This window comes from Cyanistes caeruleus, chromosome 1, assembly GCF_971803275.1.
Source record: "Cyanistes caeruleus chromosome 1, bCyaCae1.hap1.1, whole genome shotgun sequence".
NCBI lineage: Eukaryota > Metazoa > Chordata > Aves > Passeriformes > Paridae > Cyanistes > Cyanistes caeruleus.
In genome coordinates this window covers 119,628,877-119,647,089 of record NC_141701.1, presented here as the reverse complement: position 1 = coordinate 119,647,089, position 18,213 = coordinate 119,628,877, and the positions used below count along the sequence as shown (strand labels likewise).

At 40.4% G+C, this 18,213-nt stretch overlaps 1 protein-coding gene and 1 long non-coding RNA gene across 20 annotated transcripts in view; one reads left to right on the top strand and one right to left on the bottom strand.

Moving 5' to 3' along the window:
- SNX10 (sorting nexin 10) overlaps window positions 1-4,634 on the top strand; it is a 35,461-nt gene extending 30,827 nt beyond the window's left edge. For all 19 annotated transcript variants that reach the window (XM_086853305.1, XM_086853251.1, XM_086853218.1 and 16 more), the window contains 2 exons: window positions 1,752-1,967; window positions 2,409-4,634. In XM_086853305.1, coding sequence (XP_086709431.1) covers window positions 1,752-1,967; window positions 2,409-2,487 — 295 coding nt within the window. In that variant the 3' untranslated portion in view covers window positions 2,488-4,634. The remainder of the gene's footprint in view (window positions 1-1,751; window positions 1,968-2,408) is intronic.
- LOC147655859 (uncharacterized) lies at window positions 737-3,645 on the bottom strand. The gene is made up of 2 exons (XR_015277114.1): window positions 2,978-3,645; window positions 737-1,909 (listed from the first exon to the last, which is right to left on the bottom strand). It is a non-coding gene; the product is annotated as an uncharacterized LOC147655859 (long non-coding RNA).
- Window positions 4,635-18,213: the final 13,579 nt, after the last annotated feature.

Here is an 18,213-nt window from a genome sequence, read left to right as displayed (position 1 = left end):
TGTGTGGACCTGTAAATTCTGTTTTGAATCATTTTTACACAGCTTTTGCTGGATTTTAGACTACAAAGAAGTTTTTCTGTCTACTAATGCATTACGCACTTTGGTTTTACAGATGTCTATTTGCTGTTAAAATTGCAAGAATTCGGATTGGATTTAAAAGGCTTTCTCTGTGTATGAAAGTGTGCTTATTTTAAACTTGAGCAAAATCTGGTCTTTCTGAGACTCCATTTCACCCACACCCAGTAGATCATTAGGGTCGTTGGAGACATTTCCTCATTGGAAGGTGTCAGAGTTGGAGTTGTTCGGTTGAGACTGCGTGTTCACCTAGGCAAGTGAAATGTGCATGCACACAAATATCTCGTGGTTTCGTGTAGGCATCTCCTACTACTTACTTTAATTTGACAGATTTTTATGGGCTTGAATGAAGCCAGAAATCCTTTCGTGTGTTTATTAAATGTTATTGTAACGTTGGCCACTTTAGAGAACAGTTTTCAGAATGTATTTGTGTTTAAAACGTTACGGTCCAAACACACCATTAATCTTATTCAAGAGAAGGAACTAATCAGTTACACTTTTCATTTTAGTCAGAGTACCTTTAAAATGCAATATTTCTTTCTGCTCTTAGTAGTTCTTACATTAATGTCATCTCTTGTTTCCTGCTGCACAGCAATGACTTTTTTTGGTAAAAACTGTAGCCTAAATGGGTGTAAATAGGTAAATATTGACTCTGAGTAGCTTGGAGTTGTTTAAAGATATTTTAATAATTTTCTCTGGAGCACTCTTTGGCATAGTAATAGCCTCTGATGTCTTTATTACATGAGTAAAATGACACACACAAATTGAAGAAGTTTCTTGTTAATCATTCTAGGATTTGTATAGTAAAAAACTCCCTTTTAAAGAATTCCCATTTAAAGAAATGTTGAAGAAAAGTTGCATATCTTTTCTTTAAAAACAGTGATGATCCACAATTCTCAGGCCTTGAAAAAGTCTCTCTACAACTTTCTGTGTTACTGAAATGTGTTGTATTTTGTTTACTGTCATATGTTTTAAGTAAATACTCTGTGATAAATTTATTTGGGGACTTAATTTAAAATACGTATGAACCAAACTTTAAAACTGATTTTTGAAAATTTAAGAGTCCCTGAAAACTATCTGCAAATAAATTAAAACCAGTGTTCAGTGTTAGCATTTTTGTTCTAGCTTAAATATTTCTGACAGTGTAAATAATTTTGGCTCGGGTTGGCTTAGTTGTTGACAGGTATTCCAAGGTCCTGATGTTGCACATGTATGAAGTCTGTTCTGCCTACACACTGTTTCTCTATGCCACCAAACAAATCGGTGACTTGTAATTTTTATAAAAGTTTGTCGATTGAAAAAGAGAGAGACCAAATTTTTGTAAGAGTATATGTCTCCAACTGCCTAAAAATCATTAATTGATCCATGTGGTAATAGCAGATGGTTAAATGGAAGAAATGTCCTTGAAGTTATTCTAATAGCAGATGTGCCTAACTATTAGCTTGATGTTTTTACTCACCTAAAATTCCAAATAATGCAATAAGAAAGTAACACGCACCTAATCATTTTAATATGTTCGTTGCCTTCTGTTACTGATTTAGGATTCATATGAAAACTTTAAAAGCAGGACATCATTTAGAATTTGTTCTGGGAAAACACTTTAGAATGTATCTGTGTGTGTCTGTGTGTGTGTGCAGGTTATATATAACCATTTGCCTTTTTTTTTGCTTTTCCAGGGTCCTACAAGATGCATTATTGCTCTCAGATAGTAGGCTTCACCTCTTCTTACAGACTCAGCTAAGCCCAGAAGATATGGAGGCCTGTGTGTCTGGACAGACCAAATACTCTGTTGCTGATGCGATTCACAGTTTTGCCTCTCTGAACAGACGTTTTCCTATAGAAGATGAAGAGAGGAAAAAAGAAAAAAACGATGCAGACTCTGATTCAGAGAGGTGATTTCTGTATATCCTTACTTTCTGAGATTATATATCCATACATACACACGCACATGCTTCACTTTTTTGTTGATGTAATACTAAGATAATGAAAAAATTAATTGACTGAGATTTTATTGAGCTGTGACAGCTCATCATAGAAGTCTTCACACACACCTCCACACTGAATTAATGAATGCAGTAGAAATTCAATTATCTGCATTCTGATTATGTGAATTTCATTTAGTCAGACTTGAATTATTCGCGTTTAAATTATCTTGCTAAAAAAATATCCAACTGCACTCCAAATGGCTAATTAAAAGTCCAAATTTCCTGTCTCTCTTTGTGACTGGAGATAATTAAAGTTCTCCTCTGTTACTCAGGCTTTGAGTGTGTTGTGAAAACCAATTTCCTCCTTCTATTTTTTTTTTCTCTCCCCCCCTCTCCCCTTTTCTGCAGTTCATCCTCCGGGCTCGGACCTAGTGATGACAGCATTTCATGTGGATGTAAAGCAAGCCCAGCTTCTGAAGAATCATGAAAAATCATTCCTGTATTGCTACCTTAAGGACAGTACAGAGCAGTTGCTGCTTTGTTTACTGGTTATGTGTACCACACAAACAGGGCTGTCTGGTAACGTGTACCTCAAAGACCCATCATTACTGCAAACATACGTCCTTACAGAACACTCAAAACAGATGCTGAGACTATCTTTCTGGTGATTTTTTGGTTTTTTTAATGTATCTTGGTGTAGGTCTACATTGCTACCTATTTATGTTTTTGTGACTATTAAAATCTCAGTATTGGGTGAGTCATGCTCTTCTGACATATGTGGCAGTTAAAATAATTCCCTCAGTGAGTGCATGTCTTGGATTTGAAAAATAAAGATAACTTAATTCTTCATCTTATAAGTTGCTATATCATATCAAACATATTCAAAGCATCTTTTAGTCATTTGCATCAGAGAAGTTTCATCTTTAGAAGTCATTTGACATTGGTGATGAAATTACACACCCCACCAAGGTACTCACTTTTTAAAGTAGCTCAGCAACATCAGCAAAACAAGTTTCGTACAAACTATATTCTGCTGACAATTTGAGATATAAATACATCTTACTCTGGTCCTTCTGTAATGTTTATGGAAAGACTGGTTTTATCCTGCGTAAGTACTGAAGGCAAAAATTCTTGAGCATGGTTGCTTAGAAGTTTAGAAATATAAATAAAAATTACATCATTTCTAGGCTGGAGATTCTCATTGCTGGAGATTCTCAGCTCCCAGGGTATTATGGATACTCATTCCCGGTGAAAATCACAGATGAAGTCCATCAAAACCAATAGCTGAATTTTGCATCGACCTCGCTAGGGCCGGGATTTCACCCAACATGTTTAACTATAAGCATTTATGTTTGAAGGTGCTGGTAGAGGTGTTCAACAGCTGAAATGGGGAGTATCTCCCTCTGAGAGGATGATAATCATGTAGCTGTTAACATCCTGCATGGATGTGGCTCTCTCCACTCTCTCTGAATAACAGGAGCCACCGATTTCATTGTGGCTGTAGTTACCACGCTGGAATAATGACTTTTTCACAAACAAAAGGCAGGCTTGAACATAACTTCTTAACCACCAACACTTATTTTGATTAAATGTCAGTTTTGCTCTTTATTGTTCACAGCAGCTGCGTAGTGTCTTGTCCCAGATCCTGTCAAAGGAATATGTTTCACTGTGGTGTTGTATTTATATTTGACATTTAACTGCTATTAAAAAGAGCTAGGGGGTCTGATCACCCTAGCAAAGCTCCCATTAACTTCAGTGCGGTAGTTACCGGCCTAGAAATGGATATAAATACATGCCTTTCTTTTTTTTCTTTTTTTATCCCTTTTTTTTTTCTTTTTTTTTCTTCCTTTTTAAAGAAAACTGTGGTAACTTTCAAAGGAGCATTTTAAATATGTGAATTACAGAAACAACAGATTATTAAATACACAGCTAGTAAGGGGTAGCATAAACATGTGTGGGCATGCTTTTTTAAAGCATCCAGCTGGGAATCTGTGTAATTTTAGAAACAGGTTTTAATAGCTTGAGAATAACATCTCTTAGGTAACTACTTTAAGCCACTGTATTTTGTTGATGGTAGCACTTTGTAAGATAAATAATCTGGGTTTCTTTTTTGTTAGGTCTTACTGAATTGCACAAATGTATCTATTCACCGTTTCAGCTTGTATGTGACCTAGCAGCAAAGCTATTTTTAATGTAAAAGTGATAATGTTTAATTAAAGCAACAAGTTATCACTAAAAGTAGCTTAAAAATAGCTGTTACTGCCAGTCAGAGATTTTGATTACTTGATTTTTTTTTCCTATATTTTTTTAAGATGGACACATTAAAAAAAAAAGTTTAGTAAATTTATTTAAAAGGTGGGAAGGATTAAAAACTGGAATAATGCTGGGAAGGATATTACCATTTTTATTTAAGACAGTGTAGGTTTTTATTTTTTTTTTTGGAAGATTGAGCTAAACTCTTGAAGCACTTTTCAGTTCTGGCTTACTAACACATCCTCAGTACCTGACAAAATCTACAGAAACACAAGGTTTGGAGAGCGTTTGTGGCTGATTTTAATTCTAGGAGCTTATCAGTATGCCAGCGAGTGTTTTCCAAATGAAGATGTTTCTGAAATAAATATTTGTTTTCTAATAGCTTTATTGTTATTCTCTTATTTTCTTCATCATTCTGTTAAAAAAATCTGAGACTACTATAACTTTCTTTCCAGCTTTGACAGAAGTTTGTTCAAATATTTATTTTTTGAATGTTGTTTGTGTAGGTAGTGTTACCGGATTTTTTCTTGGTAATGGGGGAGGGAAAGTACCTCATGCTCTCTAGTATGTCTCCTTCGTGTATCAACTGTCTAGAATCACATATAAAGGCTTTAAGGCATTTTGTTTCATTGGAACATTACATGTAACTTTTGCAAATGTAAATGTCAAACCAAAAATAATTTAAATGTCTTGTATTACTTCAATTATTTAGTAACTTTTCAGTACTATGACATACAGTTTGATCAGTTGGTCACTGGTATTTTGATAATCATTTTTTAGTTTTGAATAATGCTGACATTTCCTGCTAGCTATTTCTTAAAAAACAGGATAATACCTAATTTATAAATTAGAAGTAGTAATCAGATTGCATTATATCTAATTGCAGTAATTCTGCATTCAAAATCTTTTCTTCATCTTTTGCTTATAGCTTTACATCCTCATTTTTATGATTTCTTAAAAGCTTTTAAGTAATTAAATAAAACAAGTTACTACTTTCTAGCTCATGTTTAAACCTGACAGTGAGGTTTCCTTTATTTCAATATCAATATCCTAATCACTTTATGACTTACCATGTGTAATTTACTCTTCTGTTATTTTTTTAATATGTGTATATATACATAAATATATGTATGCTATATACATATATAGTACATATATATATGTTTTTATATATATATATATATATACACTGTATACACGCTGTTGTGTTTGGGTTTTCACTTCTTTACATTTCCTACAAAAAGAATAGCAGAGAAACTCCATAAAAATTGTGTATTTGGAGTGAAAAGAGTTGTTTACATCACAATGTATTTCTATAAGCACCGAGGGAAATTTATACTCTAAATCTCATGCTGTAGAACAGTGCAAACTTCAGTGTCCACATCTTTTTTTGACAGGTGACATACTGAATTTGTTTTCCAGATTAATATTTAAATTTTATATAATTACTGTGAATTATAAAAACAAAAAATATTTGTGACTTGCTCTGTTATACACGGTATGGATAAGAAGAATAAACCTGGTATGGTCCTGTGTCGTTTCCCTATAATTGCAGGACTGGGCGCAGGGCTAAGGACCGGGGGCTTTACTTTTCTTTCCTAGCTTTTATAAGGTGGCAAAAGTGTAAAAAATAATTTCCAGTCTCAGGCTGATTCTTTTCACGAAAGGCCTAAACGCTTTAGGAAATTAATAACACGATTATTCTCCGCTTCGCTGTTAAAAATGCGCCATAACGGGTTAAGTCGCTTCTTCGCCTTCTGGAACAAAACCTCCTTAGAAATTAATTCAAGTGGCCTTGTAAAAGAGAAATGGAACTGTGGCCTTCGGGCTCGCTGTTGGCTTGCGGGGCGCCCGTGGATGCTCCGCGGCTGCGGGTGCGTGAGCGCCGGCCGGAGCGGTCCGGCAGCGCCGCCGCTACGAGCGGCCGCCAGGACTTAAAAACGGGGGAGAGGGAAAAAAAAAGAACAAAACAAACAACGGGGGAAAAAAGGGAAAAGGATCCCAGATCGCGCTCCCCGCTGCGCCCCGGCCCGGCCCCTCCTCGCGCCCTGCCCTGCCCTGCCTTGCCTTGCCCCGGGGCCGCGGAGCGGAGCGGGCGAGAGCCTTACCTGGGGCCGCCGCGCTCTCCGCCCCGCTCCGCCCCGCGCCCGCTACTCGGGGAGCGGGGCCGCCCAGCCTTCATCCGGTAACTCGTGGCAACCGCAGCCCATGGCAACGGCGGAGGGGGAGCCGGGGCGGGGGCGGCCGCCCGCGCTGCCGCAGCGCTCCCTCCCTCCTCCCTCTCCCTCCCCTCCCTCCTTCCCTCCTGGCTCCCCTCCCTCCTCCCCTCCTCCCCTCCCCCCTGCCGCCCCGCCGAGGGAGGGGCCGTGCCCGCTCCGCTCCGCGCCGCCGCCGCCCGCCAGGGGGCGCTGTGCGCCAGCGGGAGGCGCCGCCGGGCGGGGCCGGGGCGGAGCGGGCGCGGCCCCGCGCCGGGAGCGCGCTCCGCGGGCGCGGCTGAGCCCGGGAGCGGCCGAGCGTTTGTGGGGTATTTCTGGGATATTTCTGGGGTTTCCTGCTCCCCACAGGCTCCCCCCATCCCTGAGCCCTTCCCGCCGCCGCGCAGCTCCGCAGCCGGGCAGAAACAGGGAGGCGCCACCGCGCTGGGGATGGGCGCACCTGCCCCCCACGGGCAAGCCCCCCCCGCCCCTCACGCACCGACCCGCACGGCTCCGCCGTATTCTGAGCGTGCCTGTTACTGTTTCTCAATGGATTAATTTATATTTTTATACAAAAGCAGTCAGGGCCCAGGCATGACGTTTGGCGGCCTCGGTGGCAGGCAGGCTGCCGTTAAATGGAGGCCTCTCTGCGGAACAGCAAGAGCCAAAAGGCCTTGTGTCACCCAGTTATGTAAGACACAATCTCGCCTGAAAATGCACAATGAATCGGGAAGGATTTATGTAATTAATTGACCAGTCTTAACCTGTTATCGTGATGTAAGGAATTTGGAACTCATTAATTTGGGCCCTGACAGATTTCATATTAGAGCTGGCAAATATGGATTGAGCCTCTTATTCTTGTAGCAGCTGGAATTTCCATGACAGTGAGGATTAGTGAAGAAGACCTATTGCTCAAGTCAAACTGCTGCTTTTGTAATCAGCAGCCCTGCTCTGCATTAAAGGGGTAATAGGAAAGAGGAAAAAAAAAATACAGAGAGAAAAAAAAAATGGAGAACTGTATTCATGTATGGAGCAGAGGAAGGGAGGGAGAAGAGTGATGTATCTGGACAGCACAGGCACCAGAGTGGGGTTTTCCCAGCTCCATGACAATGCAAATGCCACAAAGGCAGCCCTGGGGTGATGGAAATTGCCTGGAGGACAGGTCTGTGCCATCACCATGGGCCTTGCCTCTCGGGCCAACCTTCAGATGGACCTTCCCAGGAGCCACTGAGCACTTGGGGCCACAGTGTCAGAGGTTCTGGGAACAAGGTCTGGGCTGCCAAGAGCGGGAGGGACTTAGGAAAAGAAGGATTTGGGTCATGATCCTGGGGAAGGCAGGACTGAGAGATACCTGTCTTTCAGCTTGGACTGTGAGCTTTCCTCCCTCATGGGGAAAAGGATGCCCAGGTGGGTAAGAGTGAGATCCAAGGACAAGGACAGGCCTCCATGCAGCCATGGCAAGCGTGACTGCACATGATATGCCTCAACTTCCCCAGTACAAAAACAGGAAAGAGTAAGAAAAGTCCCTTTGTCTGCTGCTTTGTGACAACCTCTCAGTTTGGTTTTTCATGGTGCCTGGCTGGGGAGTGCCCTCATCCCATTATCATTTCTTGGCATTGATGTGGTAGTAATAACACTGAGTGCAGTCTGTATGGAAACAGTCTAGGAGCTTATATTTTCTGTCCTGGCAACCTGTTAATGACTGCCCTGGTAGTGAATACAGTTGTTAGCAATGACATTAAAAGGTTTTCATGAGACCTCATCATAGTTCTACATGCTAAGCATTTACCTACTCTTGTGATAAATGCCATGCAGAAATGGAGGAATGTTTATCCTTTTCTCATTTTTTCCTTGCTTTATGCCATTTGGCATTTGAACATTTCCCCTTCACAATTTCTTAGGTCCACCATTTGCTGCTCTGAGGACAAAAGTCGTAAAACAGGGATATGGACAGTAAAACCACAATTGTTTGCAAAGACTGTAAAGTCAAATGCAGATTAAAAATAAAACACAGCTAATAACGCATACATGGCTCTTATCCTCTGGACATCTTTGACCATATACACATTTGCCTTGATGTCCATCATTGTGTAGAGATAATTAATGAAACCTGGCACTAAAATGTATTCAGTCCTAAATTTGGGGCAATAATCTGGGTCATAGCTTTGATCTTCTTGATGTAAAATAAGTAAATAAAAATATATATAAAAATAAAATAAATCAGACCAATAGATTGCAATTGGATTGTTCTCCTTCAAATAATGCATTTTGTCTTACTGTCTCCTGATACATTAAAAAAATCTTCACACAATGTCAGCTATCTCTTATTTTCCCAAAGGTAGGGAATAATTAATCGTTTATGACACCCAACTCAACTCAACCATTGTCTCACTCAGTTTATCTTTGCTTTTCTAATGATTAGGAGCAGTAAACCACCCAGGTTCTGCTGCAGCTATAAGTTCTATCCAAATGTTCCTCTTGTTAAAATGTTGATCAGGCACATCTAATTTCCATGGTAAATGTGCCAGACATATGTCTGAGTTTAGAATTATTTCAAACAGCAATAAAAAACATTTTGAAGTTTAAATGCACATTCTCTGATTTCTTCCCATGGTTATATTTAAAATATTCATAAGTGGTAGAACTTTCCAGTGATACCCCTGATTTTGAGTGCTTGCAAAATTACTTCCAGTGTCTGCTCCTTTTTTTTTTTTTTTTTTGGCTTGTAGATAAGAAAACAGTCATCAGACGAGAGGAATATTTTGTCAGATCCTTACAGTATTTTTATTCTTTGATGGTTAATCAGAAAGCATGGAAAAAATGATAAAGAAAAGAGCCCCACAGTTAAGCCTTCTGTAAAAAAAAAAATATTTGCTTCAGATATTTTGTTACTTAGAACAATACCAGAGGACTGGTTTAGTTTTTGTGGAAATACTAAATGCAAATTTCACAGTAAAAGTGGTTAAGACGTATCAAACACTGTTCCAGTTGAAGTCAATGGTAAAAAAACTTTGTGCTGCTTCTATGGGGGGGGTTAGAAAATTCTGTTTTCTGAATGACACTGAGATAAAAAATTACATCCTTATTGGAACCAATTGGTGGTCTTTTTGAATGTGCTGTAGTAATTTTTTTTTCCTGAAAACAGAAAAATGTTTGCTTTGAAACAAAAAAAACCCCAGTAGTTTTCAAATTCAATGATTTTTGTTGTTGTTGTTTTGTTTCTGAAAGACAATATAAGGATGAACTTCTGAATTGATTTCCTATTTTTGGTGTACTTATGCTAAGTCATGGGTCTTAATAGGCTCATAGAATGGGTTGGGTTGGGTTGGAAGGGACACTGAAGTTCCAAACCCCCTGCCATAGGTAGGGACACCTCCCACTAGTCCACATTGCTCAAAGCCCCATCCAACCTGGCCTTGAAAATTCCCACAGATGGGTAGTCAACAACTTCTTTGGGCAACCTGTTCCAGTGTTTCACCAACCTCACAGTAAAGAGTATCTTCTAATATCTAATCTTAACCCACACTCTTTCAGTTTAAAGCCATTTCCTTTGTCCTACAGGATCAATAATGTGATGATAAAGTGGACTACAAAATCTATCCTTTCCTTTTTCATGTTCATGCTTTCAAAATGCCATATATTCCAGTTTCTAAGACCTCTCCTAAGTTCTTATTTCCTGTTATTTCACAGTTAATTAAAATGGTTTCAAAAGAACAGTATCTCCTTGTGCTTCAGAAAAAGAGTACTTGTGATTTTTCTGAAGTCATTCCTCTGTGCCAAGTGTCAGAAATCTTGATTCTGTTTTACTTCCTATATAAGCAATACATTCTTAAAATGTTTCTGCAAGGAAAAGGCAGTCAGCAGACATAGGTGCCCAAGCCTCTTAAAAGCCTGGGTCAAATGGGGGTGTTAAAAACCTGAAAATGCAGCCCTGAGTAAATCATAACACTCCTCACTTATGCCTGGATGAGGTATTTTAGCAGCTCATTCTTTGACCTATGCATTTCTGGACAAGTGATTATTTTGTGGAGTTGGTTGGTTTTTTGGTAAATTTTGGGCTTGTGTTTTTATCCCTGTGTGTGGATAAGAACAGCCAGTGTAGGTCTGAGAGCTGGGCAGATCTCCTAGGAGAGAGCCACCACCCTATTCCTGTCTTGCCCCTGCATTCTGCTTTCAGCATTTGGTGGCAGTCCCTATCCAAGAGCAGATTCAGAGTCCCAGGACCTGGTGCTTTGACCCAGTTCTTGCTTTTCTTGAAGGCAATGGCTGTCAGGTCATAATGTAGAACTTAGTCTGGACCCAGCACTCATCCCATGAAATTGGGCTTTAATTGGAATCCTCAGTGTGGGACAGTTCACCCACAATGTTCATGGTTCCTGTGTTCCCATTTGTGTCTGCATGACACTTTTTACTTTTGATGGTCATTTGAGGGCTTTGTGTGTTGAATTATGAGACTGAGGTACTGAAAGTATGGGGAGAGCTTTTCTTAGAAGCTAATACTGACCTAGGAAGTTTGGTTCCTAAACAAATTTAGTTACTCTGATTCCCTGAAGAAGTCCATCACTCCCCTGATGTGCAATAGCCTTGGGAGACCTGGTTCTAGGACAGAGTGTCTACCTTAGGACATTCTTGTAGCCCCAAGAAATAACTTTGTTGGAAGAGTAACTTCTTTATGTAAGACAGCTTCTTAATTTTTGGCGAGAAGTGCCCTCTATGTGCTGTTTATATGAATCTTCCATCTTATTATGATTTCCTGCTTTCTAAAAGGCTCAAGACTTGCTGCTTCTAATGATCTAAGGCATTGGGAGAAGAGGTGGGATATGAGTGTCTGTCCATAACAGTGCTGCCAATTTGGTTACATACAAAAAGAAGTCTGAAAGCAAGTTTGGCTCCTGGATGGTTTGAGTTTTGCTGGGAAATCAACGTCCACCTTGGCACCAGAGTCCACACATCATGGGCTGGATAAAGGAAGTTAATAATTTGTCTGTGTTTATGAGAAAGCTTTCCTGTCCAGAGTCTCAAAGTCTTTTGTGATGAAGAATTAATTCAACCTTCCAATAAACAGGATCTACTTTTTTACAGCTGAGGAAACTGAGGAGCAGTGAGGTGACCACAATGATGTACATGGTATCTCTCAGATGAGGGAGGAATGGTGTTCCTCCTTCTGCTGAGCTCCACTGCATTATCTGCTGGGAGGGACAAAGTGCCACGCTCCTTGTGAAAATCTCACCCCAGCTATCAGCACAAAGCACTCCAAAGAGGTAGCAGAGGGATCCTAGTTTTTGGTGTTTGACTTGAAACACTGAAAAAGGATTTGCTTTTTCCTCCCAACACTGTGTACTCCGGCACTTGGAAACCAAACTCCCTCTGGAATCTATTGCATTTGTAAATTTTGGGCTAATTATCTTTTGGGTTTCAGCATTCATAACAGAGATTTATGTCTATTTTGGAAAAAAGGAGTTAATCACTCTTTTCACTAATTAAAAAAAAAAAATACAGGAAGTGAGATGAGAGAGGTAATTAGGGTACCTTGTTTAGCTTGGTTAAATAAGTAGGACTGATAGGATTTTCTCAGAGGGACAATTGCAGAAGTGCTGCAGTCTTGTTGATACTACTAGATGGTGTTATCAATAGAACTGGACTGAAGAAAGCAGAGCTGATGTTGACTAAAAAGTATAGCAAAGACTGATTTTGGCCAGATCATTCAGTCTTTATTCATCCATCCATGACACTCGTTAAAACAACTTGGGACTGCTAGCATGAGTAAAGACCATTGGTGTAAGTGAGAACTGCAAACTTCCTTTTCCAAAGTTGTGTTCCCTGTTCAGCTGATTTCAGCAGACCTCCTCTCCTCTCTTTATTTTGCTGATGGGATGTATGACCTGGCCTTTCATAAGTAAAAACAATTCTCAAAAATTGACATAAAATGTAAGCACTATAGTTAAATACAATTCTCTACATTACAACAACCCATTTAATTAAATCCAGGCAGAATCTTTCAAGGTTCATATTTTGCTTTCTGGACAGATTTTTTTTCTTGGGGTAGTGACAGAGACACTTCACCAGAAGACTCTGCAAGCTTATCCTTAATTCTGTATTGTTTGTAGAAAGTGATGATGACTTCTGAGCAGGAGATGAAGACCGTGCCAAGGACAGGGCATTGTGCTGTTCCTGGAGCTTGACTGGCTTTTCCCTCCTACTTTGTTCCTTACTAATCACAGTGGCTTCCTACAACACATTTATCAGGGCATGCCATTGCCTGTAAATAAGAGAGTTTTTGTCCTTTCCAAAAGCCAGAAGTACAATGTTATCTTTCCTCTTTCCCACAGTAGAGAGCCATTAGGAAATTCCTTGTTTTAGTTTGTCCCTCCTTGTTCCTGGATGATGTTGGAGCCATTGTAAAAAAATGAGGCTTATATTTCCTTCTGAAGATGGCCAACTCATTGATGCTTTGGATTGATGAGGTGAATGTTCCCTGATGCATTGCATTCTGTAAGAAGAGTATTCTGGGCTACTTCAGGGCTTAGGAGTCCAAAAGGAATTTTGCTGGTCTGAGAACTGAGTACTTGGTATTTTTCTGGGTGCAACACAAGAGATCTGAATGTTAAATTTGGTGAAACATGATTTGGGGACACAGATCATGACAGTGGTGGTGATGTGCTTGCATTAATTCAAAACCATCAACCTAGTACTCCCTTATTTCTTAGAAGAGAGGACCCAAATTCCCCTGGGGGAGCAACTCAAGAAGGAGACCTTAAAGGTTTGCCTTTGTAAAGGCACTTCTCAGTTTCTCTGTCTACTATAGCAGGGGGGACATGAAGGGGCCCCTGGCTAAATCTCTCCTGACCCAGCAGGGGCTGTGGATAGTGTCAGGGATCTCAGCAGCAGGAGAGTCACCTCTCTTGCTCATTCCCTGTTCTTTTATGTGGTCTTATTTGGCCCTGCCCAAATCTCCTCCCAGAAAATGATGCTTTGGAGCCTGCTGAGAAATGTATGCTGAACTCTGTCACTTGAATGCATGATGGTTTGCAGCTCCCCTGATAGAACTGAGAAGTTCAAGCTTCCTTCTCAGTTATGCAGGTATTGATACTGTGCACATGCAGAAACTCCACAGACAGATAAAAGGTTTTACTTCTCGCCAGTCACAGATTAAAAACCAAACCATCCTCACTTACAGAAGTCATCCCCTGGGGTCAGAAGAACCATTTGTGCTAGCAAGAGAGGTGAGACCTCCCAGGATGTGCCAAAATCATCCCGAGATGAAATTGCTCCATTCTTCCCAGGAGGGCCCACAGCATCTCGCAGGGTCAGTTCCATAAATTGTATGTTCTTCAGGGCAAGGACCTTGCCCTCTGATTTGTCTGGGAAGAATGTGTTTGGTGTGCCATACCAGAAATAATAAATAACTGCTTTGGCCGCTGGCTGGGCTTGGGATTAGGAGGCAATTCTCCCTCCTGATTCGTTTCTTGTTCTGAGATACCAGCAATGCAATTTTACTGGAGTATGTCAGCGCTAGTGTTAGTCCCCCGCTCTTCCCTTGCTCACTGTAAGGCAACTGTCATCTCCTGTCTGCAGCATACTTCACAGCACTGAGGAAGAATATTAATAAGATTTCCAAAAGGCTTGCTGCCACTTTGGGTGGAAAGGTTTCCTGCAAAGAATGTGCAGCAAAACTCCCAGGAGACAGACAGAGAAAACCCTCCCACCAAGAAGAGCTGGTGTCATCCAATTTCATTGTCTCTGTGTCACTGTAACACCCCTGTGACTCTGACACACTTCTCTGTGCTGCCCTAGCTTGTGTAGTTCAATGTAATTTTCTTGGTTGAACATCTTATTTTAAAATTGTAACAAGGTATTAACTAGTTTCCCTATGCCTAGCTGTTGGCTGTTTGCTGTTTAAATAACAGTCTCTTTCCTGTTCAGGTCAGCTAGATTTTTCCTTTTACCATTTGATTTTGCATCACATTTTTAAAAAGAAGCAACCTTGTATGTCATATTTCCATGCAGGTTAAATGTTCAGGATCTCAAGAGTTCATGTGACAAGGAAACCAGAAATACCCCTCATTAGTGAGTAACAAACATATACAGCCCAGCAGTTAAGAAAAGAAGGACATAGACATAGAAAAGCCAAATATTAGTCAATGAGGCCTGAGGTTTACTAGAAGTGTTTCTTTTGGGGAGCTGGCAGAAATCAGTGAAATACTAGGAAATTTCTAGGAGTGCCCTCTGAAAAGCAGGGGGCAGCCCTCTTGTGCTTTCTTAGCTGTGTCTCACTTGCTGCCATTGCACCTAAGCTTGTGCTGGGAGGTCCTGAGTGTGGCTGGCTCTGCTCTGCTCTGCTCCAGTGGGACTCTCTGTGGTCCCACAGCCCCTTGCCAGGGAACACCTTCCTCTCCATGAGCAGCTCTGGCAGGGTGCAGCTCTGCCAGAGGCACCTTGTCAGGGTGTGCCTGCTATCAGCAGTCAGGGGACAGGCTGCCTTTTCCAGATCTGCTCCTGAGAACACCCCTTAAATGCAATCTGGGCAACCTCAGTGAGTCTGTGGACATAAGCAGGGCTGCTTTCTAAATTAAGTGATAAAGTGCAAAGAGAGAAGGCTTTTAATGTAGGAAACCCCATAATGTTAGTCTTTGAAGAGCTCCCATTAGATGCTGGCATCCTCAAGCCAATCCAGCAGCTGCATTTGCAGGTCTTGACCTTTGTTATTTTTGGATTCAGGGAGACAACTCTGAAATGGAATTAGGAGTCTGTGAGCTGGCTCTGTATTTTTAAGCAGATGTTCATCGGCTTGACCAACAGATTGCCATACTTTGTATTGCTCATTTATGCTTCATGTAGATATATCTATATAGTTAAGTCTAATACTGTAGAATAAGTCTAATACTTTAGAAAGTTTGACTAATATATCAATTGCATCATCCAGACATAAATTTTAATATCAAGCAGTGATACTGCTTTGTGTATTCAAATATATCCCTAACTGTGTAAGGCACAGTGAGGTTTTCTTTCATTTTGTTTTCAGATTGAAACCAGGAAGCTAATGTACATGAGTTGGCCTCTTCTGAATCTTTGTCATCTTAGACAGCCCTGCTTATTGCCAGCTCATTTCACAGAGATCTATTTCAAATCAACTCATAAATTATTAATAGTACATGTGTAGGTCAGAGAGATGCTAACCCTGACAATCACACCCTAATATTCTCTCTTTAGCATCAGAAATAAGAAAGGAGATGTGAATAATCAATATTCAACAACCATGGTACGTCTCATACAGATATGGTATATGCACTTAGGAAAAAAAAAAACCCCACATCTTTGCAAAACCTGTCAGACTGGCATTAATCTTGCATGATGAATAATGTGGCAATCTATGAATTTTTAACACCTTTAAAATGATAAAATTGTGGAATGTGATATCCAAAAGTAAATTTGTTCAAATTGGAGAATATTTTTGATCAAATGGAGATATTGAATAATGTGTAGAGAAATATTTAAACATCAATTTAAATTGCACAGCAGGCAAGACAGTTTGTATGGGTTTGTGACTGGGAGCAGCTTTCCGTCACAAATAATTCGCCTGCAGATTTAATTATAACTCAGAGCTTAAGCAGTAACTCTTGTGAGAAGAGCTCTAACTCTGGAGGCCCAGAGCAACTCCTGGGGCTGTCTGGCAGCCCAGGAAAGGCCACACAGTTCCATGCCTTGCCTGGTTCCTGCAACCCCAGCAAACTTGGAGCAGGATGCTTCCAGAGAGGATGTAACACAGCAGCAGAAAAGGGCAGGAACAGAATTTCACCTTTTATTTGTAGCAGGGATCCCCAGTGAGCAGGATCAGGCCCTTGCTCAACTGATTGTGCTTGGTGGGAGAGGGCAAGCTCAGGTTTTCAGTCTGGAAAAAAATGAACCACTAATATATAGGAAATAATGGGGTAGATGCTGTCCTGCTTGAAATTGAGTACAAATTTGTTGTTGACATTCATGGGGACAGGATCAGACTTTACATTTGAAGTCACCTCCCTCTGACAAACTGCCTGACAAACACTAAACCAAAATGCTTCATTTAGAAACTGTCAAAAGGGAATTACTAACCTTTTATACTTATTAAAATTGCTGTATGTGTTCCTGTAAAGGGACTAGAGAGCAGCTGGACACTTTAATTTTCACTCTATGCAAAATAAAAATGACACTCAAGAACTTTACCTATTTTTTTTAATCCTTCAATGAAAGCATTTTATTTTATTCCATTTTTATTGAACAGAAAATAAAATATGTTTGTTTCCCCAGATTTGAGGAGAATTAACATGTATCTGATTGTTAATATTTGATCCTTCTTTAATTATTTATGGTATCAAGGAATGAATCTGTCAAGTAAATAATGAAATGCGTACATGCAGCGTATGTAATTAGGTTAGGTGCATAAATCCAAAGTGTTCACTTTATAGTTGTCAGTGCAAAATTTATTAATAATGAGAAATGCTAAGTGAAGAAAATTCCTAACAGTCTACTCATTAGTGTAGGTTAGAGCAGTTGCTGAAAAGGAAAGTTACCATCCCCCTCCTACTGTATTTCATCATTTCAGAATGTTAGTAAATCGTTATATATTTTCCTCATCTCTGCTTTAAATGCATAATAAGGGCAGTGTTTAAGTTGTGCTGGGAAGGTGCACTTTATCGTCACTCTGCAAACAGACAGCTATCACAGAGGGGTTTTGCAGCTTTGTGCAGTTTAAAGCCAGTGTTATATCCCACTCTTGCTTCCCTCAGGACACAGGGGTTTCCCAGGTGTTTAGAAGGGATGAACTGCACTGTATGTATCCCCTGGTATTTTAGGACTGAAGGTGATGAATGAATGCTTACGCACAAACACAAATATGACCGTACATTTGTCGGGGGTGGGGGGGTAGAACACAGGTGGTACAAATGGTGAGTGATGCAATCTGTGTTTGCTCATGTTGTGTGTTGCCTTAGCAGAAGTCACACAGACACAGCCTTCTGCCTAGGGCATGCATGTATTAGAAAAGCTCAACTTTTAGAGGTCTAAGCCAGGTGTAACAACCACAAGACTTGTATTTTGAGTGGAGTGGTGCATCTGAGTACTTCTTGGGCCATGGGTGAGTTGGTCCAGTTGAACACAAACCTTAATGTATTGTCAAGGGTGGTGACCTGAGCGAGAAGTTGTGTGGCTGTGCCTGGACCCAGGAGCATATGAGCCACACTAATAGGCTTTAAAAGTGGGGCTATGTCCCATGTCACTCTTACCACTCCTTCACCTTAGCTTGCTATCAAGTTGTTTCTGCTTTTGGCAAGTTAAGGGAAAAATGGTTCTAGTTAATAAAAAACAAACCAAAATTACTCTGTGAGTTTATGCCTTCTGGGGTCTGAGAAGAATGTGTGAGAGAGATGAAACACCTGTTTGAGACAGAGAAGTGTTGTTGTGGGACCACAAAAAATCTTTCTCAGTCCCAAAAGGTATTTTTCAAAGCTCCCTCTCTGAAAGAAGATTTGATTGCTAAAAGCATATTTAAAACAATATTTCAATATCATTTTGAAGCTTATCATTATCACAAGCACTTCACAGGCTAATTCCCTATATCCAAGGATAGGCATTCACCCCAGCTCACTTTTGCTGTGGAAAATTAGATATCTAGTCTGAATTAGTCATCTGGGTTCCATTCACAGTCACTGAGATTCATCCCAGCCTGAAACTGGTGCTGGAGGCTAAGCCTAAATTACAGGAGGTGATTCACTCTCTGGAGATGCCAGCTC